This window comes from Colias eurytheme, chromosome 23, assembly GCF_061535395.1.
Source record: "Colias eurytheme isolate Ceu_HAF_F1 chromosome 23, ilColEury1 Martin Lab GWU primary, whole genome shotgun sequence".
NCBI lineage: Eukaryota > Metazoa > Arthropoda > Insecta > Lepidoptera > Pieridae > Colias > Colias eurytheme.
Window position 1 is genome coordinate 6,034,707 of NC_143002.1, and position 25,882 is coordinate 6,060,588.

Consider the following 25,882-nt stretch of genomic DNA (forward strand, 5'->3'; position numbering starts at 1 on the left):
TGCATTTTTTTACATATTTTCATTGTACAGACATCACTTTTCTACAATTTTATTATTTGTATTGATGATGATGATGATTATTACAATTGACAGTACGACCACGACGACCCTTACGATTCTTGCACGCATGCTTGTGTACGTGAGCCATTTCGAACGTATTGTATAAAGTTTCCCTACTGGTAGTATCTGTGTATTGTGGTTTTACGATTTCTATAATAGGTATTAAGGTATGTTTTAGTACTTTGTGAGAGTCTAGACTGGTCGATTAGCACTAAATGTTTGGGGGAAATATTACTGTATCTTGACTTGTTTTTAAATAGCATATTTTGGAAGCATTATATTATGTGTTTAAACAATAATAAAAGCCACATTTCAGGCAACCGTTACAATATTTAATTATTTGTATTTTATCTATTCTTTAGTTTGCCTGGAAGAAGTCGCTAATAAGCGATAAGGTCACCTTTTGTATTATACATACGATTTGTACAATAGTATATTTTGTATCCTGATCTTAAATGGTGTGGTGCAATAAATAGTTATATAAATAAATAAAAGCTTGTTTTAATGAAGTAATCTCATGAAATAGCGCGTATTATTTGCTAATTTCTCTCTATGCGCTTCCACGCTATTATTATTAGCTTATTTTAAGGCATAATATCGTTGCCAATAACAAATTTAATTACTCATGTCCTGCCCAAAACCTCGTAGACTGACAAAAATGTTGTGTGGTTTTATGAAACCACGGTAAAAGTGAAACTGTTCGAACGGTTCCGAACACTGCTTTGTGTAGCGCATGTCGCGTGACGGTCGGCTGCCGAGTAGGTATACCTACTCGGCAGCCGCGATACACGCGACATGCGCTACACAGACCAAAAAGTTTGAGACGATGTAATAAAAGTTTCACTTTAATAAAATTTCAAGATATTATTAAGTATATTAGATTTTTTAAACACAGCTAACATATTTATTATGTTCATATTATCTGATTATCTCCCACAGAAAGATTTCAAAACTATTCAAAGATAAAAAAATGTTGTGTGGTTTTATGAAACCACGGTAAAAGTGAAACTGTTCGAACGGTTCACACTGCTTTGTGTAGCGCATGTCGCGTGACGGTCTCGTGTATCGCGGCTGCCGAGTAGGTATACCTACTCGGCAGCCGCGATACACGCGACATGCGCTACACAGACCAAAAAGTTTGAGACGATGTAATAAAAGTTTCACTTTAAAATTATAAAAGTTATTCTAATTCCCGTCATAAAACGGATTCACTTTTATAGTCCATTTAAGTAAAAACAATTTGAATAAAGCGCCTAAAATTTTATGTCTCTTGAATATTCAAATCTTTGTTAAATTATAATTCTCTAAGTTCCTATAGTTTCAATTATTAAATGTATATGGTAGAATTATAAAATTTAAGCTAAAATATATTTTTAATTCCTAATTCGTTATTAATGCGTGTTGGCTTAGATTAAAACGACCTATACCTAATTATCTTGGATTTTTTCGCATTTTCAGTTACTTGAGCACAGAGCACACAATCAAAATTGCGTGGTAGTTAGGCCATTTATAATAATGGCTAGACCAATTAATTAGTATCATTAATTTTATTTGTTGAATTTGTCTCCATATGAATGGGTACAAAATTGAAACAACGTTTTTCGTATCATTTGTTTGGATACCGAGTTAATTTATTTAAGTTAAGTACTAGCCAACCCGGCGAACTCCGTTTCGCCACTACATTTCATTTTTTTCCCGCTTTTCTGTTGAAAATTTTCCCGAATTTTCTTTGCTATAAAACTCACGGAGCCCGAGACCTTTCCAACGAATGCAAAACCGCGGAAATCGGTTCGTGCGTTCTGGAGTTATAGCGTCAGGAAGGAAAACCCGACTTATTTTTATAGAGTAAGAAGAAGAAGATTACAATAATATATCTACGTAAAGCATTATTACTATATTAGAGGCGTAGGAACTATTTGTTTCAAAGTTTATTTCATAAACTGGCTACACAAAATTTAATTTTAAATAGGCCCTTAACTTATAAATAATTTTTAATTTTATTACTCTTGTAAAGGCATTTTTCAAGCCGGGTTAGAGCTTAATTACTTCATTATTTATACTTTACGACCTAACAATATCATTGCGAGATACAGGGTGTTGTTTAATTGATAAGATTTTAATTATTTTAATACTAGTCTTGCCCGCGATAATATCTGCTTGTTTAGATGTATAAGGGCTGATTTTTCAATCCTCGGTTAAAACTTATTCGTCGAATAATGTATAAAACTATCATTTTAAAAACGTATTTTAATTGCCCGTATTTGACAGTTTACGTGACATTTTAATATTATCGTGTAATACTTTATTGGACGGATAAATTTTATCCAAGCATTAAAAAATCGGCCCTAAATCGACTATACTTACGTTATTTTGGTTAAACCAAAACTAGAGCAAAAGCTAGTACTTGCAATCTATTTTTTATGTGTTTTTCTTATATTTTTAGCTCAATATCATAGACAAAACAATTGCACAATTTCTCGCGATACATAATAATATTAAAACGCCTTCAATTTCACTACAATATGACAACTCTATACTAATATTATAAAGCTGAAGAGTTTGTTTGTTTGTTTGTTTGAACGCGCTAATCTCGGGAATTACTGGTTCGATTTGAAAAATAATTTGGAAAATCCAAAAGTGCACGCCTCATAATTTTTTTTTAATAAATATTTATTAATTATTATTTTTGTTTATTTAATAACAATTAAACCACATCGAATCAGACCCTGAAAAATGAAAGGGTTCTATTCCTGAGCATACTCAAGCGTAAGAGAAAAAAAAAGACTCGATTAGTAAAGTATTTCGGTCGCTATCGTGTTAACAAGAAAAAGGATCCGCACATACAGACACACGGACGTCCAAGACAGAACTTTTTTAAACTGTTTTTTAACTAGTTTAAATAACAAAAATGACATCAAAAATATCATGAACGTTAAAAATAGTGTTTTTTCTTAATATGTGTGTGTATGTATTATCTTACAAGTGCAATGTATGATACATAAAGACATTTTAAGTTTGAAAAATCAGATGTTTTGCGCGAAGTGACAGTAGTACCCACCTCAACGCTTCGCTTATGAGGCGTGCAATTTTTTCGGTGTTAGATAGCTTCTTTTCGAGGAAGGCTATAAGCTATATATCATCACGCTACGACCAACAGGAGTGGAGCCACGGGGGTGAAACCGCGCGGAGTAGCTAGTATTTTATAATCTTTGATTATCTTATATGCAGTTTAATATCTCAAATAGGGTTGGATTGTACCAATAACTAAGCTAGGTAATTCTCCATTTTGATCGGGCCAATTTATCACGGTAAAACTTGTCCCATAATAACCTTTACAAAGTTGTTATAAAAAGACATGACACGCTTTTCCATACTTTATTTACTTATCTTTTCAGTTTTCTAAACGTCGAAAAACAACCTTCTCATTTATTAGGAAATTTGTATCATTCATAAATCATTCTGTATACATCGTTAAGGCAACAGCTAACGCCTAAATTAAATTCCTCTGATGAATGTTGTAAGCATGTAAATAATGGGTCATGTTACCTGTTTAGCGACTAATAATTTACATTTTGTTTTGTAGTACTAATTGTTTTTGTGAAATTTTGTTTGAGCGTGGTATCATTTTTGTAAGTCTATATATTAATATTTTAAGCAATACGTATTCGGAAATTTCGACATTCGCAAGAGAATCAAAACCTACAGGGTAGGTACTTCATAGATTTTTTTTATAACACAGATAAAGTAAAATTTGTGTAAAGCATAAATTAACAGTTTCAACATAAAAAAAAGCTTTTTACGGTACCCTAGGCGCGAGTCCAACTGGCACTTGTCCTGTTTTTTACTTGAAAATCAAAATTCTTCAAATCACACTACGATCGTAATTTTACAAAATATACCTACATAATCTAATTTTGTTTCTTCTCCAATATATTGTAAGTAATTACACTAAAAGCAACTTCTATAGCTTTGAAATTCCAAATTAAAATCCGAAGGTAAACTTTCAGGAAACTTATTTCATTTTATCAGCAAGTAAGCGACTTAAGTTAAGTCGACCAAACTTGATACCAACTTGAGTTAATAAATGTTTTATAGTTTTCAGATCATTAAATAGAACAAGCTATAATGTAAACTTCAGGATTCCACACACGCACACACACACACACACAAACACATGCAAGCACACACACTCACATACACACTCATACAAACGCATGCAGTTCTACACAACTTCATAAATTACGTATGACATTCTTTTTTAAGTGTGAAGATAAAAAATCAATAAGAAGAGAAAAACTGAAAAAAAAAATCAAATAAAACTGTTCTATTATGAAGTTTAATACAAAAAACTTAACTATATGAATTTAACGTCTTCCAAACTAACTGAAGAAGTGCTAGTTCAAAATGTATTTCAACTACATTTTTAACATAATAACAACATGTTGTTGTTGTATTTAAATAGGGTTTCATGTTGTGTTTATCTTCTAAACAGAACTTAGCAAAATTTGACTTATACTAATAAACACGTATCGTAGCTTCAAAGCATTGTGGCACAGATAATGAATTAATTTTGAAACTATTTGATGGAGTAAATAAATCGAGGAAGAAAAGTTAGGCTATTCAAACTAGGTCATAATATTATGGGTTAAGTCCCGCCATTTTCATTAGCTGGGTCCACACATTTTCATAATCACTTTGCCACCAATGAAATACAATAATATTCATCTTGGTGGTTCTATGGTATGTTCACATGCGGGGCAAGCAGCCTGGCGAGCAGCCCGGCAAGCAGCTCGTGTGCTTACGGTACAAACAAATAAACACGGGCACAAACAACATGTTTACATGCTTGTACCCGTGCGTGTGCTCGTTGAATGTCACTTTGAACACAAGCGTCTGAACCCACCAATACAATATATTTTGTGGCGATTGAACCCACGGCCTTTACAATAACCACTACGGCTTCGGAACGCATAACAAAAATGGTTGACGCATTAGGTTTCTAAAATCTTATAAAATGTGAAACTAACTTCGAGAAATGTAGGTTGTTCAAGAACTTGTAGTAATAGTTTTATTTTAAGCTACACGTTATTGTTAACAGGGTTAAGATTAAAATCTTGTAATACATTGCGGAATGTCTAGGGTTAAGTTTTATTTTTATGTAAAAAATTAATACTATGGTTGGTAATGAAAAGAGAAAATTTATTCGTATGATGCTGATTGTTTTGAAAAATTTATTGTAAATAATATTATTTATTTATATGAAGAGTTTTTTTTTAATACACCATTTCTCCTAATTTAATTTAATGTATACACCACCACAGTAACGTCTTATTTAGATATTATCTATAATATAAAAATGTGTTGGTAAGCGCATAACTTGAGAACGGCTGAACCGATTTCGATAATTCTTTTTTTATTATATTCCTTGAAGTACGAGGATGGTTCTTATGTAGAGAAAACGTAAATACGTACCACGGGCGAAGCCGGGGCGGACCGCTAGTAAATAATATAATTACAAAGGTGTTCAATTAATATTAAAAATATAATTTATATAAATATAGATTCAGAGCGCGTTTAAAACTTTAATACAGAATATTATTTTCTAACTCAGTGACAACCCTATTTATATTTCAACCAAAACATTTGTAGTTTTTACAGCTTAAAATTAAAGCTAAGTTGTAAAACAGGTAGTTCTATGGCGTAATATAAAGACGGAGATTGGAGGCAACAAAGTATATTTATTATTTACTGCGTAAATCTCTACAAAGTAGATCCACAAATTTCTTGCTAAGAAATCATTCATTAATTGATCTTTAAACCGTTCAAAAATATGAAAGCTATTGATATTATGTTTTTAAAACGATCTAGAGTCAATTGTATTTTTAAACAGATTCGATTTTTTTTCGATATTAACTCTAGACTCGATTTTTTTTCTCTGTAGAATGTATTTTCCCATCGCCCATTGCGTGGTAATTGTATCTGTATAGGTATGGGCTATTGAAATCGCTTAGTAAAATGAATAAATGTTTAAGTTTGAGTGTGTATACAAAGATATAAAAGAAAGTCATATGTGCGTACACCATATTATTTAACACGCGAAATCTTTGGATGATACCTATTAGTAGAGTCATTATAGAGTCGATTGTTTGTGAATCTTCAAGAATTGAAATAAAACAAGTCAATAACTGCGTTAAAAACAACCGACTTCAAACTTGCACTTGCAACATTTACAAATACAGACAAAAATGCTCATAAAATAAAAACTACTGGGCCTATCCGAATAAAATTTTTATGGGACCAATTCGACACCATCCCGCATCGAACAAAAAAAGAATCACATAAATCGGTTCAGAAACCACGGAGTAATCGGTGTACATACATAAAAAAAAAAAAAAAAAAAAAAAAACATACCGGCCGAATTGATAACCTCCTCCTTTTTTTTGAAGTCGGTTAAAAATCGTAGAAAAAGACAATAGTTGAAGTGAAAACTTCTTTAGCGGCGTTGGGTATAAAATCTTAAACTCGTCTCAGGACACGTGGCCTGATCGAAAAAGCGTAAGACGGATGTTTTTTTTTGTTTTAGCCCTTATATTCCATGCGTAAGAGGGATACCATTCCAAAATATCAAACATGCTGAACGTTAATAATCAAGTTTTCACCTCTGCCGGCACTCCCGGAGTGCAACCTTTTTTTTACATTGTGTGGACACAATTTGAATTGGAATTTCTAGACTTTTTGGCCAAATTTTACGCGTAAATATAGGCGGTCTATATTTGTTATTCATGCTTGATTTCTTTAAACTAATTTTTGCGACAGTTTTGCGAATATCGTAACAATGATTTCTGCTTAGTAATTACACGTATTGTATTTCAAAGTGAGAAAAAATATATTGTTTTTCACAAAGGTGAAGCGCAAACAGGGTACAAAGGTCTGATAAAATTGAAAGGTAGCGATCGGTTAAATTTATGGGTGAATGGATTTTTTTCCGTGCACTTGATTTATCGTGATTCAGATAAAAAGCCTATGTATTTACATATCATGTTTGTAAATCGTTTAACTGTTTTGTTATAGAGTTCGATAATTATTCCGAATTCATAATCTTATATATAAAAATGAATCGCAAAATGTGTTGGTAAGCGCATAACTCGAGAACGGCTGAACCGATTTCGATAATTCTTTTTTTATTATATTCCTTGAAGTACGAGGATGGTTTTTATGTAGAGAAAACGTAAATATGTACCACGGGCGAAGCCGGGGCGGACCGCTAGTTTTCTATATACTTAGACGATTGGACAATTACCTACTCTAAAAAGTCTAAAAGAAAATATTGTGTTTGAGTTTAAATTCTTTTTTTAATGTGTTATGTGTCAGTTCAATTGAAAGGTATTTGTATATGTGTGTTACTATTTTCCAACTGCATTATGAAAGGGTCTTCAGCTACCTACATAACAAATTTCATTGTAATCAGTTCAGTAGTATTTGCGTGGAAGAGTAACATATATATATATATATATAAATAAATATATATATATATATATATATATATATATATATATATATATATATATATATAATAAAAGTAAAAGTTTTTGATTTGACACATATACCTATCTATCTCTCTTGCAAGCGTCCTGCGTCATTTGTCATAGTTTCTATTTGAAATGAATGTGTTCGACGTTATTTATTTTGAAATAATGTTTATTACGATTTACTTTTCACATTTATCTTGTAAATTAAAATTGTAATAAAATTAAAACTGCGGCTTATTTACATAAAAACTTTAATCGTTTCTATAAGTACTAAAATCAAGCTTTAAATTGAGCTATATTTCAACTTGACACAATAAGTTTGATTGCGATACCAAGTGCCATAGTCACTTGGGCAATCTCATTTCAGCTTTCTAGCTATCACGGCTTACGAGATACAGCCTGAAGACAGACAGACAGCGTAGGAATATTAACCCCTTGACCACCGATAGATTTTCTATTGTGTATGTGATTCCGGGGACTGAGGGATTAATAGGGTCCCGAATTTTTTGACCCTCCCTCCCCCCTGGTGAGATATCGTGAGATTTTATTTAACCCCCTTAAACACCTCACGTAATTTATGGACGTCCCCATATAGGAACGGAACTCTACAAACGGACTGAATTGTCCAATTTTACATTTCACGTGTGTTGTGCACGTCACAAATTCAATTAAAAGTTGCATTTGAAAATACATTCATAGTGGAATCAGGCGTAGCACGTGGAAACATTTGTGGTATATTTTTAGCAATAGCACAGATAATATAATAGGTAGATATACCTAATAGGTATAGAAATAGTTTCTATTTAGTACTCACTCGAAAACGAAAATACATTTTAACTGATTGTTACTGAAAATTAATATTATAATGAAAGCTTTACAGAACTTATTACGTTATAATATTATGATTGTATCAATTAACATGAAATATTTAATATTGCATGTAATGATATAATTTTATATGTATTAAGACTGAAGTCCATCGGAATATTACAACTACTACTTACTTTACTTTACTACTACTACCGTTAACTTTTCAGCGAAATTTCACTTTAAAAATAGGGCAATCGAAAACAGAATAGATCACATATAGCAGCATTCTTTCCTACCAAACAGAATTTAGGTACTTAATTATATTATTTAAAATGCTTAAATTTACTACCTATACGTACGTATATTGTATGTTTTTAGAGACTATGTTCTTCAAAACTTGTTTACGTTGAGGACGGTTGAACAACAGCTGAAGGCTTATTATGCTTACAATCCAAGGCACTGCCTCTATTAATAGACCCTTTGGGATAAGGTTACTATGATGTATTAAAGTAGTATTATTTTCAATGTGGAAAAATGATAGTTATATAATATTATAATATTATGTCGTCTGGCGCTATCACTTTCCTACCCTGGAAATAATCATGCTGTAGGTATCATCCTAAAGTAGTAAAAACTGAGCTGACTCGCGAAGTTTTTGTAAGTGCTTTCTATCATTTTCTTCCTGTCTTAATATTGAATTAAAACTTCATAGTATACTTTTCTTAAGTGTATTTGTAACTGTATTTAGGGAAGATACTAAGTTACTACCATATTATGTCGTTTCAAGTCTCAAGCCATCTTAAACAAATTTTATCCAAAACGGTTGAGATTGTGAATAAGAGACTGACAAACAGAGTTACTTTCGCATTCATAATTTTAATTAGAACACACTGTTTAGCATAAATGTGGATATAAGACTAATACCACATCAGCACAAATACCCCTTTCTGTTAACTCAAACTCAAATATTTACACAACTAGAAGAAGATGAAGCTCCTTCAGAATCGTCTTTGAATCGTCAAAATACATAATATTTACCACCAATTTGGAAAGCAGTTTGTACATAGAAGAGCCATCAAGAAACGCAACCTGAAGCAACAAACGTTGTTTGCATTTATTTATTTATATTTCTACAGTTTGCAGAGAACATGCATTACTTAGACACAGATAAAAAATACTAATGTATAGAGATAATAATATAGAGTAGGGGTGCGAAATATCTATCTATTTTTTATTCTACAAATGATGTCCACTATCCCAGATTTATGATCGCCATAAATATACGAAATACGCATTTTTAGACACTTAACTGTGCACTGCAGTGACCCTCCCGTTACGATAAATAAAACTGTATATTTTTGGCTATAATTTATCTGTCACTACATAATATAAAACAAAGTCGCTTTCTCTGTCCCTATGTCCTTTGTATGCTGAAATCTTTGAAACTACGCAACGGATTTTGATGCGGATTTTTAATAGATAGAGTGATTCAAGAGGAAGGTTTTAGTACATAATTTATTAGGTTTTAGACAAACGGGCGAAGCCGCGGGCGGTATATATAGCTCGTCGCGGCCCATCCAAGTTTTTTTGTAAGATTTTCAACATTAAGTTCGTTATATTGTAAATTCGAAACGTCGGGTTAAATAAAATCAATACTACAGTAGACCCGCGTTACACCGGCCCATATGGCCTATCCGTCGCCCCCTGTAATCCGACATGGCTGTAATTGCTGAATCCCTATTTTTTGACAATTTTTACTTTGATCATGCATGATTTAACAGTATACAATTTACACCAAAGAAAACGAGCCAACACTATAATTGTGCTCTACTCGAAGAAATTGTTTTAACTCCGAAATACACAATGAAACATGATTTGTACAGGCTACTTCTGAAACAGAACTACCTATAGCATCTTATCTTATCATTAGGTCTGTTATTTGTCGAATTATAAGGTATTCTTGCGTAAAAACATCCGGACTATAGGGGGATCTCTAGGCAGCACCCTATAATCCGACAGATTCGATACTTCGACAAGGCCTTGCAAAACGATTGTCGGAATACCGCGGGTCTACTGTATATCTAGGTAATATTATAAAGGTGAAGAGTTTGTTTGTTTGAACGCGCTAATCTCAGGAACTACTGAATCTGATTTGAAAAATTATTTCGATGTTAGATAGCTTATTTATCGAGGTAGGCTATACCAGGAGCGGAGCAACTTGTAAAGAATAACTCGCGTTTAAAATGCCTTAAAAACATCTTTAATTTCTAAGTTTTTTAATTGATTCATAGTTATTATCCTTATCCACGATTAAACAAATCCAACACACCAAAATTCATTTAATACCGTCCCTAAGTTAGTCGTGTAACTCGACTTTCTTTTATATACGTAGAGATATTTATCACATTTCAGATTTTCAGGCAGTATCGGTACAACCGTTGAAAGGAGCGGACGTGTGAAAGAAAAACTGTGCAGTGAAAGTTTCGCGCGAAAGTAAAGATAAATTTTAAATATTCATAGAAAAGTGAATAATTTTCTGAGTGTACACCTACGGTTTAAGTGTAATGTTATATACATATAGGTATATATATATATATATAGGTTGTGAGTTTTAAAGTTTTGTGTGAGAAAATTCAGGAAATAAATATTTTTTGTAAGTATGTAGTTTTTATATGCGTTAAATTTAGTTCTTGGTAAATTATCACTTAATAATAATATCACAAAATTAATAGGCTGATTTATAATATTGCAATGTTAATATTTCAAGTAATAAGGTGTTCATATTTTATTTTAAATATTATGTTTGTTATTACAGTGATATATTTTATTAATGATTTTAAATATATGATGAATTATTTGATTATGTAGTAATTTAAATATTGTGCAGTGAGAGACTAGGACGGGCGGACTGAACGATCTTTTATGGGTTCCTTGTCGTAGGTACTACGGAACCCTAAAAAAGGTATTTTTTTAAATGAGATTTATAAATCAAATTGTAATAAAATATACCTAAATAATATTTAATATTAACATGTATGCTTAGATCAAAAATAATTATTTTTCATTCATACTTTGTTTTAATATATTTTCTGACAATTTATTATAACTTTTTGGATAATAAACAATCTTATAAGGACCTTGACTTCAACAAAAGTTGAAATTGAAAAACTAGACGAGCGAATAAAAAATAATCTGATAGACTACAGGCCCATGTTGAAAAAATTATGCGACATTTGAACCACCAGGTGACCTATCTAGAACGATATAAGAGCATAAAATAATAAGATTCAGTACTATGCCGTCACTTGTAAGCTGTCCACCTGAGTGCAGACGACAATTCGAAAGTACAGGTAGAGATTTTTTCCCCTTGTCTCCATGTTTTTTGTACGGCGTTGCGGAATAATGGATTAAAAGCAGTATTGAAATAGTATGACACAGATGCCGTACAAAAATGGTGGTCCACAAAGTCGGAATTTATTTTTATTTTCCGACAATTGCCGGGGTAAATTTGATCATTTGATTTTCTTATTATTTTATGATCTTTCTATTCTATTTTATGCACCTGAATCAAATGGCCCATATTTTTTTCAACATGGAATGGAATGTAGAAAACATATCAAAGATATATAAAAAGTAATAGGTAAGCGGTAATCATATTATATACATAATATAAAGAAATAAATAAATAAGAAAAGTGAAAACCATATATTTGAAAATCTTTTAAACAATATAAAGGACGTTTTTCTAAACATTTCTAAACAAAATATTTTTTTTGTTGCATTATTAAAAACAGATATTTGAAAAGATAACTCATTATTATATTGAGAATATCTTTTAATTATTATTTAACTGATATTATTATATTATTCTTCAGCAGCCAGCGCCGATGGTTCCGTGTATTTTCCGGTATCTGAAAAGAAAAAACTTGGATTAAAACTATAATAGACTCTATGCACCAATAATAAGATTCAATTTTGCGTGACAATGCCACTATCGGTACTCGGTAGTGTGCTGCGTATAAAATAATCTTATCTTCTTCTTCTTCTTCTTCTTCTTATATATAAAAATGAATCGCAAAATGTGTTGGTAAGCGCATAACTCGAGAACGGCTGAACCGATTTCGATAATTCTTTTTTTATTATATTCCTTGAAGTACGAGGGTGGTTTTTATGTAGAAAAAACGTAAATATGTACCACGGGCGAAGCCGGGGCGGACCGCTAGTACATAATATATAAAATGAATCGCAAAATGTGTTGGTAAGCGCATAACTCGAGAACGGCTGAACCGATTTCGATAATTCTTTTTTTATTATATTCCTTGAAGTACGAGGATGGTTTTTATGTAGAGAAAACGTAAATATGTACCACGGGCGAAGCCGGGGCGGACCGCTAGTATACTATAATATAATAAAGAGGAAAGGTTTGTATGTACATATGTATGTATGGTTTTCACGCATAAACTACTGGACCGATTTTGATGAAATTTGGCACAGATAATATTTAGACACTGAGAAGGGTCATAGGCTACCTTTTATTGCGAAATATGTACCACGGGCGAAGCCGGGGCGGACCGCTAGTCTTCTTATATATAAAAATGAATCGTAAAATGTGTTGGTAAGCGCATAACTCGAGAACGGCTGAACCGATTTCGATAATTCTTTTTTTATTATATTCCTTGAAGTACGAGGATGGTTTTTATGTAGAGAAAAGTTAAATATCTACCACGGGCGAAGCCGGGGCGGACCGCTAGTCTTATATATAAAAATGAATCGCAAAATGTGTTGGTAAGCGCATAACTCGAGAACGGCTGAACCGATTTCGATAATTCTTTTTTTATTATATTCCTTGAAGTACGAGGATGGTTTTTATGTAGAGAAAACGTAAATATGTACCACGGGCGAAGCCGGGGCGGACCGCTAGTAATATTATAAATGCAAAGTTTGTGAGGATGGATGTTTAGTATGTGTATATATTGAGTATGTGTAGGTGTGTATGTTTGTTACTCTTTCACGCAAATACTACTGAACCGATTACAATGTAATTTAGCATACATATAGAGGGTAACTCGGATTAATACATAGGTTTTATCCCGGAAATCCCACGGGAAAGGAACTATGCGGGTTTTTCTGTGAAAGGGCGGGCGAAGCCGCGGAGTGAAAGCTAGTATTATATACGTGTAAATGCGTTAATAAATAAACCATAACACCGATATGGATTAAATTTGATATGGAAATCACCGAGAGAATATAATGGAACAAAATAAGTAGCAACTCAATAATGTAATAATAATTATCTTAATGTGGAAATTTAAATCAAAGTAAATGTTGAGATTTTTAAATAAAAACATAAAATAAAAAAACTTTTCAGGACGAGCTCCTGGTCTTAAAACAAAATTCTTCATTAGATGTTTACCAAATGTAAAAAAATCAGTTATGAAAATACAATTTGTTTTTGAACCCTTATAAGATATTGTCGCAGTTTGTTTTATAATAATAATTTATATTGTTATTATAAAAATAATTAATAGCGATTCTTCAGAACGACGACGACGACGAAGGTCTACATGCATCAAAATCGGTTCACAATGTAAAAAGTCTGAGATAACAAACAAAAAAATACAATGTAAATGAGACCTCCATTTTTTTGAAGTCAGTTGAAAACTTACTCATTACAAGTGATACAGCTGCCCCAAGGGGCTCTTGTCCAACCAATAGCACAGTTCTGTACATTTCCTATGAAATCGTTGTCTTCATTTTTACCATTTTTGGGAATAAAACCAGCATCGTCGTCGTAATCATTTCTACGGTGTCTTATTAGTTTTTGATCACTTACGAAATCGTCAATGATAATTTCATCACTCATAATATCTATTTCTCTTACTTCTTCATGGTCAGCTATTTCTGATTTCTTAGGATACACGGAATATGAATTTACGCAAATATTAAGAGACAAAATAATTGCGACTAATACGAGACACCGCTTCATGATTACAATAAACTGACTGAGATAACTTTCGTTCAGAGTTTATCGTTGCATTTCTTATCATCTTTACATAAACACAAATACCACTAGCTGTGCTCTATGGTTTTACCCGTATTTCTACGCTCCTGTTGGTCTGAGCATAGAACTATGTGGGTGGTGGCATGATGATCTAATATCTAATATATTTATATCTATCTTATATATCTAATATATTCTATTATATATATATACTCTTTCACGTAAAAACTACTGAACCGATTACAATGAAATTTAGCGCACATATAGAGGGTAACTTGGATTAACACATAGGATAGTTTTTATCCCGGAAATCCCACGGGAACGGGAACTATGCGGGTTTTCCTTTGCAAACGCGGGCGAAGCCGCGGGCGGAAATCTAGTATTAACATATAGCTCTCCTAGGTAAAATGGACTATCTAACACTGAAAGAATTTTTCAAACCAGACATAAGTAGTTCCTGAGCTTTATAATGTTAGTATAGTTATGAACTTATGAGAATAAAAATACATTTTAATTTAATTTAACTTGTTAGTGACGATCGTTGCTTGGATTAATTTATTTATTTGCAACATTAGAACAAACTATTTTATGTTTATCCGGTTTAAAAGGAAATAAATAACTTACTGTTCACATTTAATACAGTGTCCCCACAGAGATCTTGTAAAACCACGGGAGCACGGATAGATAATAGCCCTTAAAACCAGAACTCAAACTCAAACATTTATTCATTCAATTAGACTTCTTATAGAAGCACTTTTGAAACGTCATTACATATTTTAAAATTTACCACCGATTCGGAAAGCAGTATATACGGAACTTCCTGCATTCCATTACAATTTATATATATTCATAATCCTTATGTTCTTCAAGTGATCTTTTTGTGCGTTTATCATCAATACTATTATTTTCAACCTTTAAAACTACTTCAATAAGTGGATGATTGTCTTTTGATCTGACATTATTATTTTCAAAAATTTCATGTTCTGACTTCATGACTTATTTATTTTCAAGAGCGGTAGGTACATAATATTATGAAGTAACACTTTGGAGTACAAAAACCATTAATAAGATATGGTAGTCACTTGTTCATTATTGCGGTTAAGTGTAACTGTTTTATCGCTAGTTTATTGCTTTTATACGTAGTTATCATAGTGTTCCAATCGTCTCCCGCGGAGGCACCACTTTACAGGATTTTATTAATTTGTACATTTTCCTGTACTAAGCAAAAGCTCGTAAAAACTTTTACCCACATTGGATTTCTAAAAAATATTGACTCTAATAGGTATAAATTTTATGTATCAATAATAATATGAGTATCTCATGCCTGTGATAATTGTATATTATTTATACTAATTCCTTAAATTCCATTCCATGACTTACAACTCACCTTTTTTATTTAATAGATACGGTGTGCCCTTAGGCAGTTTAATGGGACCTTTATTATTTTTGATATATTTAAATGATTTACCTGACATTATTGACTACAATTGCGTATTATTTGCTGATGACATTTCTATAATTTTCCCTGACGACCGTAAAGTAATTGATTCTAATTATAATATGATAATTGACAACAATTTAAATATAATCTATACATGGTTTAAAACTTAGATTACAAAATAAAATACAGATGGAGCATGACAACCGCCCGTCGCCCTTGTCAAAGAAAATACGAAATCAAAAGCAAATACGTCGCTGCACCAGTGCTATAGCGATTCTAGTGTCATGCAATACGTCAAAAGGGGTTTGCTATTTTAGTAAAAAAATGCTGTCTTGTGATTTCAAAACGCTGTAAAATTTGTTCCTGAAAACAAACAAAAAGATAAAACATCGTTTTACAGGTTCTCTGTAGATTATTTGGCTTATTAAATTTTGTATATGTCACGGCTAAAGGTAGGTGAGAACATAAACCTAAGTTTAGCCGGCTAATCTTATAGACCGGGAGATACTGACACAAAATTTCGAGTCATTTGTAACAGGATGGCGGTTCTACAGGGTTCTTAGTACGCAATGACAAAAAGAAAAATGATGGTGTGAACGCTGGTACCGGCGGCTTAGTCGCGTGGGCGTTAGTCGAACTCATCGGAAAATAGCGAAAGTCAAACGATTTGTAACAGTATGGCACTTATTTTTCCTGTAAGTTTGAGGATCAACGAATATAAATACAAAATTTCAAAGATCTAGGTGTTGGAAATCTTCACTTATATAAATTAATAATAAATTTATTTTTCAAGTATGACAGCACTTTTTCCCCCTACTAGAAGTATGGCAAATATATTAATGGTCACCTTTTATCAAATACTCTCCAAAAAGCCAAATGCAATACTGGTACAAAAAGATAGGCGAAATAAAAAAATTTTGCAGATTTTCGGCGGTATGGCGACCATTTGGAATCGTCTGAAAAGTATGGCATGGCGATTTTCGTAAATGGCTGCACGACGATGGTTACCTGTGCAAAAGTTAGCTTGGTACAAATGGTTGAATAATTGTTTTTTTTAAATCAACACATTCGCGTCGGTATGGCGGGCTGTAAGTCATACCGGAAAAGTATGGCATGACACTACCGCCTACTTCCTTTTTATGGGCTATCGGTAAATTCTAAAATTTTTGTGTTACAAATCGTTTGACTTTCGCTATTTTTCCGACGAGTTCGACTAACGCCCACGCGACTAAACCACCGGTACCAGCGTTCACACCATCATTTTTCTTTTTGTCATTGCGTACTAAGACCCCTGTAGAACCGCCATCCTGTTACAAATGACTCGAAATTTTGTGTCAGTATCTCCCGGTCTATTAAGTTTATGTTCTCACCTACCTTTAGCCGTGACATATATATATTATATTTATTATATTATATTTATTATTTGAATGTGTATTATATTATATTATATGTAATATATATAATATTTTATATGTATGTATTTATTATAGAACATATATAGCTATATATATATATTGTACTTCCTACCTACCTCCTCTTTCATAATATTACTCCACACAGTAGGTTGCCTGGAAGAGATCACTCTTAAGTGATAAGGCCGTCTTCTGTGCTGGACTAGTTTTTAAGTTTTAATTTTAAGGATTAATTTGTATGCCAGCACAATAAAGTGTAAATAAATAAATAAATAAATAAATAAATAAATAAATACAAAATAAATAAGTACCTAGATAAACAATTTCTACCATACATTTCTACCTATTTATTATTTTATTTTAATAAAAAAATTTTAAAATCGGTATGGAGTCATGTGTCCCGGCAATAGGATAATATAATAATGATTATTTTAAATAAAATAAGTGGTGCTTTTAATAATGGTGTTATATAAAAGTTTTTATTGTTTATTTTTGTTTGATTATCTAAATTTCAAAGATATAAAAATGTAATAGGTATGAGCGGTAATAATATTATACATAATAAAAAATTAATAAGAAAACCATATATTTGAAAATCTTTTAAACAATATAAAGGACGTTTTTCTAAACATTTCTCAACAAAGTATTTTTCTTATGTTGCATTATCAAAAACAGATATTTGAAAAAACTCATTATTATATTGAGAATAAGCTTCTGAATATTATATTTAAATAATAATTATTATTTAACTGATATTATTATATTCTTCAGTAGCCAGCGCCAATGGAGCCATGTTCCTTCTGGTACCTGAAAAAAAAAAAACTTTGATTAAAACGCTTATAAACTCTATACGTTTATGTTAAGATTCAATTTCGCGGGACAATGCCTCTAGCTACTAGTTATTATTCTGTGCTATCGGTAATGGAACAAAATAAGTAGCAACTCAATAATGTAATAATTATCTTAATGTGGAAATTTAAATCAAAGTAAAAATAAAAACATAAAATATAAAACTTTTCAGCACGAGCTTAAAACAAAATTCTTCATTCTTTGGATGTTTACAAAACGTAATAAAATCAGTTATGAAAATACAATTTGATTTTGAATCCTAAATTAAAAGATCACAAGAGTGGTTCATAAGATTTTCGCAGTTTGTTTTATAATAATAATTGATATTGTAATTATAAAAATAATTAATAGCGATTCTTCAGAACGACCTTATCATTAAGACGCAATGACTACGTAGTACGTAAGTTAAAGTTCAAGAGTTCAAACAGCCCGGATTTTTCCTCTTAATCTTTATAAAACAAGTACAGTTTTTAATCATTGATCTATTTAAAAAATATATTTTTATAAACTGTCTTTGCATAACTTTCCTCGATGTATTTATTTTAAGCATGTATTTTAAGCATCACATTTTATAATATATTCGACATAGAAAATAACTAATTTGAGCCCCACCTGGATAAAGAAAATTAATTTTTTATCAAATAAACTAAACCGCCTCGAAATGGTCAGAACTCAACCAAATTTAAATAGGGCCACATGCCCGGCACCAATTTTCAAATAAAAAAAGATATATCAATATCTGTTCACCCAGTGGAATGTTCTGAGTTAACAAACAAAAAAAAAAACAGTTCAATTGAAACCTCCTTTTATATGTCAGTTGAAAACTTAATCAGCACAAGTGATACAGATCCCATGGCTTCTTGTCCAACCAACAATACAGTACTTTTCATTAAAAAATATGCAATCGTGGTCTTCACTTATGTAACCATTTATAGTGATAGAACCAGTATTAAAATAGTCGTCGTAATCATTTCTACGGTGTCTTATTAGTTTTTGATCACTTACGAAATCGTCATTGATAATTTCATCACTCATAATATCTATTTCTCTTACTTCTTCATGGTCAGCTATTTCTGATTTCTTAGGATACACGGAATATGAATTTACGCAAATATTAAGAGACAAAATAATTGCGACTAATACGAGACACCGCTTCATGATTACAATAAACTGACTGAGATAACTTTCGTTCAGAGTTTATCGTTGTATTTCTTATCATCTTTACATAAACACAAATAACACTAGCTGTGCTCTATGGTTTTACCCGTTTTTCTACGCTCCTGTTGGTCTGAGCACAGAACTATAGTGGGTAGTAGGTAGTGGTGGCATGATATAAACATATAGCTCTCCTAGATAAATGGACTATCTAACACTGAAAGATTTTTTCAAAATGGATGTAGTTCCTAAGAATTCAGCTTTATAATGTTAGTATAGTTATCAGAATATAATGCATTTAAATTTAAATTAATTTGTTAGTGACGATCGTTGCTTGGATTAATTTATTTATTTGCAACATCAGAACAAACTATTTTATGTTAATCCGGTTTCAAAGGAAATAAATAACTTACTGTTCACAGTTAATACAGTGTCCCCACCATTGAGATAATATTACTACGTATGGAGGAGACACCACGAACAAAATCTGTGCGCCATTTTTTTGCTCTAAGTTTTAAAAATTATTATCTAGTTAGGTACTTAACGATGAAAGTTATTCCTTTGCACTTTTCCGTATTATTTGTGCAATATCGTAACACACACGAAGGCATGTTTGATGCGTTTCACTTTAAAACCATTAAAAAATACCGCTCAACATACGTCACATGACGTATGTTGAGTGGAACATAAGTGATGTAGGCGGTGTCGTCTCCTATTAATATTATCTCAATGGTCCCCACAGAGATCTTGTAAAACCACGGGAGCAAGGATAGTTAATAAAACTTAAATCATTTACCAGTACTTCCTCCATTCCATTAGAATTTACATATTCATAATCCTTATGTTCTTCAAGTGATCTTTTTGAGCGTTTATCATCATCAATACTATAATTTTCAACCTTTGAAACTATCAATATGTGCATAATATTCTTTTGATCTGACATTATTGTTTTCAAAAATTTAATGTTCTTCCTTAATTCACTTCCTTATTTTCAAGAGCAGTAGGTACATAATATGAAGTAACACTTTGGAATATATTATAAACCATTGATTTTTACCTTTATCAAGACCAAGATGTATTAAGGGAAGGGACTGGCTCTCTTAACACAGGCTATGCCTAGCAAGAGAACCAGAGCCTCATATTCAATTTTGTATAATCTAAAGGTGAAATAAAGATTTATTTTATTTTATTTATTTATTGATACTTGTTCATTATTGCGGTTTTTATCGCAAGTTTATTGCTTCATCATGTTTAGGACGTATCTATGTGTGCTTTAAAATGTAATAATTATAACTTATGATTCTTCGACATTTCGGTTTCCTCACAATGTTTTCCTTGACTGTATAGCAGTGGCGATGTTATGTACAAGCGCAGATAAATTGAAAAATCAATTTATTTCCTGCACACACGCCTGCAACACTGCTTATTGATTTGAAGTCCAAGCTCATCATGACTGAGCCACCACTGCAAGGTGCAATTATTTATACGCTATATTAATCGAGGTTTTTTTCCTTCGATCCCGGTGGAGACGAAGAACCAAAATGTCTCGGTCTGGCAGAACACAGAAGGCTGATCACCTATTTGTACCTAAAGAAAATCGATCAGTGCAACAGATGTATGCATAATGCATCTGCCCCTTACCCCACTTGGGAACACAGGACTTTAGTAATCGAGAGATTATTAGTGAGTACAAACTATAAAGTCTTAAATTGCCAAAGACAATATTTTTAAATATTATTTGTAGTTTAATTAATATTTGTATCAAGTCAGAACTAGGTATAATAAATTAACTGTATAAGAATACGATAATTTTTGTATTTCCCTGTTCATATGAAATATGAAACTATAAAGGTAACTTTGAAACTATAAATAAATAGATTATAGAGATTTTAATATATTATATTCTGTATATGTATATTAGAATAAAATATATAACCTTTTCAATGGATTCTTGGTAGGAATATTGTATCTGAAGAACTTTTTCACATATTATTTATTTTCAGGTTTCAAATAAATTTTAAAACCTGAAAATAAATAATAAATAATAATTAATAATTGTAAATTAACAAGGAAGTAATATTATATTGTACAATAATACATTAATCTTTTACTGTTACAATTACGAGACAATTATTAAATTATTTTGTATTTTTGAAAATACGACAATTTTCCGCTTACAATTTCACGACAATTTCAAATATAACATTATTTTAAGAATACCTTATCTTAACGATTCTAATTAATGAAAACTTCGCAGGGAAGGCTTTTTTAATATTCAACTAGCGGTCCGCCCCGGCTTCGCCCGTGGTACATATTTACGTTTTCTCTACATAAAAACCACCCTCGTACTTCAAGGAATATAATAAAAAAAGAATTATCTAAATCGGTTCAGCCGTTCTCGAGTTATGCGCTTACCAACACATTTTGCGATTCATTTTTATATATAAGATTAAATATGTCTAATCTATAAACTGAAAAAATGCTAAACACTCATTTATTTTCTAAAATTATTAACAGCGATTCGGTTCTTAGTTCTTACGTTTACATTAAATATTTTAATAATATTAATATTTAATATTTTACCAACAAACATAATTACATTTTATACTTTTCTCGTATAATTTATACTTTTTATTGTTACCTCCTAAAGGAGCTGCATTTTATAGTTTAGATTTTTTTCGTAATGGCAATACCGTCACGTCATGGAGTAAGTCGACGATTTTGGTATCTTTGAATCTTGCCAAAGAAGTTTCAGTTCTGACAGGTGTGCTCGGCACACACGCTCTTTGTTAATAATAAAAATTTAAAATAAAATTGTTTATTTTAAAACATCTAAAACATTTTTTTACTAGCTTTGAGGGATAAATGAAATAAAAGAATGTGGAATTAAATGTATTTATTTACTATTTGTCTATTTGACAGAAAATTGGTTTTCTTAAAAAAAAACCCAATTGATTGTCATTTGTCTACAGTCCACAATGGAAATAATACCACAGTATTACAATATCTTCTTTTTTTTTACTATATAAAAATAAGTTGGATTTTCCTTCCTGACGCTATAACTCCAGAACGCACGAACCGATTTCCACGGTTATGCATTCGTTGGAAAGGTCTCTGGCTCCGTGAGGTTTGTAGCAAAGAAAGCTCAGGAAACATTTCAACAGAAAAGCGGGAAAACCGGGAAAATCATTTTTCACATACAGCGCCTTATGTAACATTTCGTTTGGTGTTTAAACTATGAAGGTGGTATTTAAACATAAGGTGTTTGTTAGTTTCCTATAATATTGCACTACTGTGATAATACTTACTTTAAGACATTATGTTACAAGGAAGATTGTCTGTTATCATCTCTAAATCGATGATGATGATGAATTACGTTAAACAATTTCGCCCATTACGCTTTGTTTTTAGCTTGTACCTGGAACAAAAATAATACATCTGCTATCATCATCATCACTACATAGTATAAAACAAAGTCGCTTTCCCTGTCCCTGTGTCCCTATGTCCCTTTGTACGCTTAAATCTTTGAAACTACGCAACGGATCTTGATGCGGTTTTTTAATAGATAGAGTGATTCAAGAGGAAGGTTTATATGTATAATAACATCCATTAAATAGTGGAGAAGTACTGTTATTTTGGAGGTTTCTAATGTGAGGTCGTAAAAAATTACATTTTTTCAGCTTACATTGCAAACGCAGGCTGAACCCTACGAGTTTTATCAAAATAATGTACTAAGTATTATACACATTGAAAAGGTCTGCAGAAAAGTCCGCGATGGTATATGTCTATCTCTTATGGATAACCACAATAACTTTTTTTTGTCATTTACTTTTTACGAGAAATAATGGCTAATTTTCGATGCGATTTTAACCAATATAGCATTAATCCTTAACCAATTAAATACCTTGAATACATTGTTCATTTAATATAGATCTATATGGCCCTTTACACCGTATAATTTAAGTGAATATTTTCGAAGATATTACAGATTTAAAAATTGCGGGACGTAGCGTTTGCGGCGGTACCGGCCGGCGTCCCGGCTATCTATTTTATACCCGTGCGAAGCCGGAGCGGCCCGCTATGTTTTTATATCCAACGTTCACAGTTTTTCTGTAGTGTATTTAGTATCAGCATTGCACCCGTGCGAAGCCGGGGCGGGTCGCTAGTTAGTAATATAATATTATAAAGCCGAAGAGTTTGTTTGTTTGTTTGCACGCACTAATCTCATGAACTAAAGGTGCGATTTGAAAAATTCTTTCAGTGTTAGATAGCCTATTTATCGAGGAAGGATAGGCTATATATCATCACGCTGAGACCAACAGGAGCGGTCAGCGGAGCACTGCAGGTAAAACCGCGGTAGGTACCTACACAGCTAGTTATTTTATAAATACCGCAAAATTCGGTACGAAATGTCACATTTATAATTCGCTCGTAATCTATTAGTTACTAGCGGTCCGCCTCGGCTTCCCCGGCTTCGCCGATTTCAATAATTATTTATAAAAAAATAATTATTGAAATCGGTTCGGCCGTTCACACGGTTATGCCGTGGCAACGAGAAACGGGTTTTATTTTATATAATACTAGCTAGCGGTCCGCCCCGGCTTCGCCCGTGGTACCTACATGTTTACGTTTTTTTTCATAAGAACCATCCTCGTACTTCAAGGAATAGATGCCGCAGCGCACGCGATGACAGAATTTTTATTATGGAATTTTTTACACCTTGGGTTACATTATTGCATTGTTGGTAAGGATCTCTAATTTTTTGAAAATGCAATATAGCCTATGTTGCTCAGTGAAGATGCAGCTTTCTAAATTCTAATGGTGAAAGAATTTTTGAAATCGGTCTAGTAGTTTATGCGTGAAAACTATAGGTACATACATACATACTTACATAATTACAAACCTTTCCTCTTTATAATATTAGTATAGATATAGATGGTCGTCTATTAGCGGTTTCAGACAAAAATGTTGCGCGTATGTACTCTTTTTTGACCACTACAAGGCACTGTAGATTTTTAGAAGCAAAAATTTATGTAAAAGAAATTCTGTTAATCATCTTGTGTTCAAATAAATATAATATTTTAAAATATGTTTTGTACGTGCAATAATGAAATGAATAGATATTATTAATAAAAAAAGATGCTACTTACTCTTCACAAGTCATGCAATGCCCCCACGGAGCTCTAACGTACCCGGATGGACATTGTTTCACATTTGCTATATAATTAGTATCAATGCTGTTGTTTAGCCCAGGTTTAGGTTCAAACTTACCCGAGTCCATATATTCTTTATATTCTTCATATTCTGGATAAATAGATTCATCACTATGATTATGCTTATGATTATGCTTATGCTTTTGATTATGCTTATGCGTATGATTATGCTTATGCTTTTCATTATGCTTATGCATATGATTATGCTTATGCTTTTCATTATGCTTATGCGTATGATTATGCTTATGCTTTTCATTATGATTATGCTTTTGTTTAGGATATGACAATATTATATGAACCAAAAGAAGTATTATTACTAATCGCTTCATGGTTACAGTACGACTGACCAACAACACAACACAACACAATTTTGTTATATTTTGTTTGCCTTATGCGTTATCGTGTTTATATTTGGGCTACAAATAAACCAGCGACTCTAATAAATATATTATATTTTATTATTGTAAAAGGAAGGATAAATATTCTTTAATTACACCGTCATTGTAAATTTTTTTTAACACACTTATATTTAAAAACATAAATGAGATTTAATGCATAAAAACTGTTAGTATGTTGTTCAATGTCGTGTTGTATATTATACAAAAAGAAATTGATGTTAATGCCATATATTACCTACGGTGCATATATTTCATTTGGTTTAAAAATGCTAATTATTATGCTATAATTACTAATAGTATAAATGCGAATGTTTGTGAGGACAATGAAATTTAGCACACGTATAGATTATACAGGGCAAACTTAGATCAACTAGGATATCAACATAGGATAGGTTTTATTCCGGAAATCCCACGGTAACAGGAACTATGCGGGTTTACTATTCCTACTATTTATTTATTTATTTTATTTATTTATATAAGGCACAGTTACAGGATATAATCCAAGAACATTTACATCAACTTACTAAATTAAACAATATTAAGATTACGACTAATCATACTAATATTATAAATGCGAAAGTAACTCTGTCTGTCTGTCTGTTACTCAATCACGCCTTAACTACTGAACCAATTTGCATGAAATTTTGTATAGAGATATTTTGATACCCGAGAAAGGACATAGGATAGGTTTTATCCCGGAAATCCCACGGGAACGGGAACGGGTTTTTCTTTGACTGCGCGGGCGATGCCGCGGGTGGAAAGCTAGTATTATATAAACATGAAAGGTTGTAAGAATATATAATGTTTGTTACTCATTCACGCAAAAACAGCTGATCGGATCTTTATGAAATTTAGACCAGGGATAGAGTATAGTCTGGATTAGCACATAGGCTACTTTTTATCCAGTACCACGCGAGTGAACCCGCAAGCTAAAGCTAGTTACTTATAATTGAATAAAAACCAATCATACTTTAATATTATGTTTATTATTCTTCAAAGGAATAGGTACAATGTA

At 31.9% G+C, this 25,882-nt stretch overlaps 1 protein-coding gene across 1 annotated transcript; it reads right to left on the reverse strand.

The window, feature by feature from the left end:
* Window positions 1–12,081: 12,081 nt before the first annotated feature.
* On the reverse strand, window positions 12,082–14,410 carry LOC149898332 (uncharacterized). Its single transcript, XM_090115637.1, has 2 exons — window positions 14,065–14,410; window positions 12,082–12,309 (listed from the first exon to the last, which is right to left on the reverse strand). The coding sequence occupies exons 1-2, from the start codon at window positions 14,382–14,384 to the stop codon at window positions 12,270–12,272; spliced, it is 360 nt and encodes a 119-aa protein (XP_089971763.1). The 5' UTR covers window positions 14,385–14,410; the 3' UTR covers window positions 12,082–12,269.
* Window positions 14,411–25,882: the final 11,472 nt, after the last annotated feature.

What these genes read in the sequence shown, in the direction of transcription:
- LOC149898332 (XM_090115637.1), bottom strand. Translation starts at nt 14,384, where the DNA reads ATGAAGCGGTGTCTCGTATTAGTCGCAATTATTTTGTCTCTTAATATT. An exon ending in AGCTGTATCACTTGTAATGA is followed by an intron (nt 12,310 to 14,064) that starts GTAAGTTTTCAA and finishes TTTTCTTTTCAG; the next exon opens with ATACCGGAAAATACACGGAA.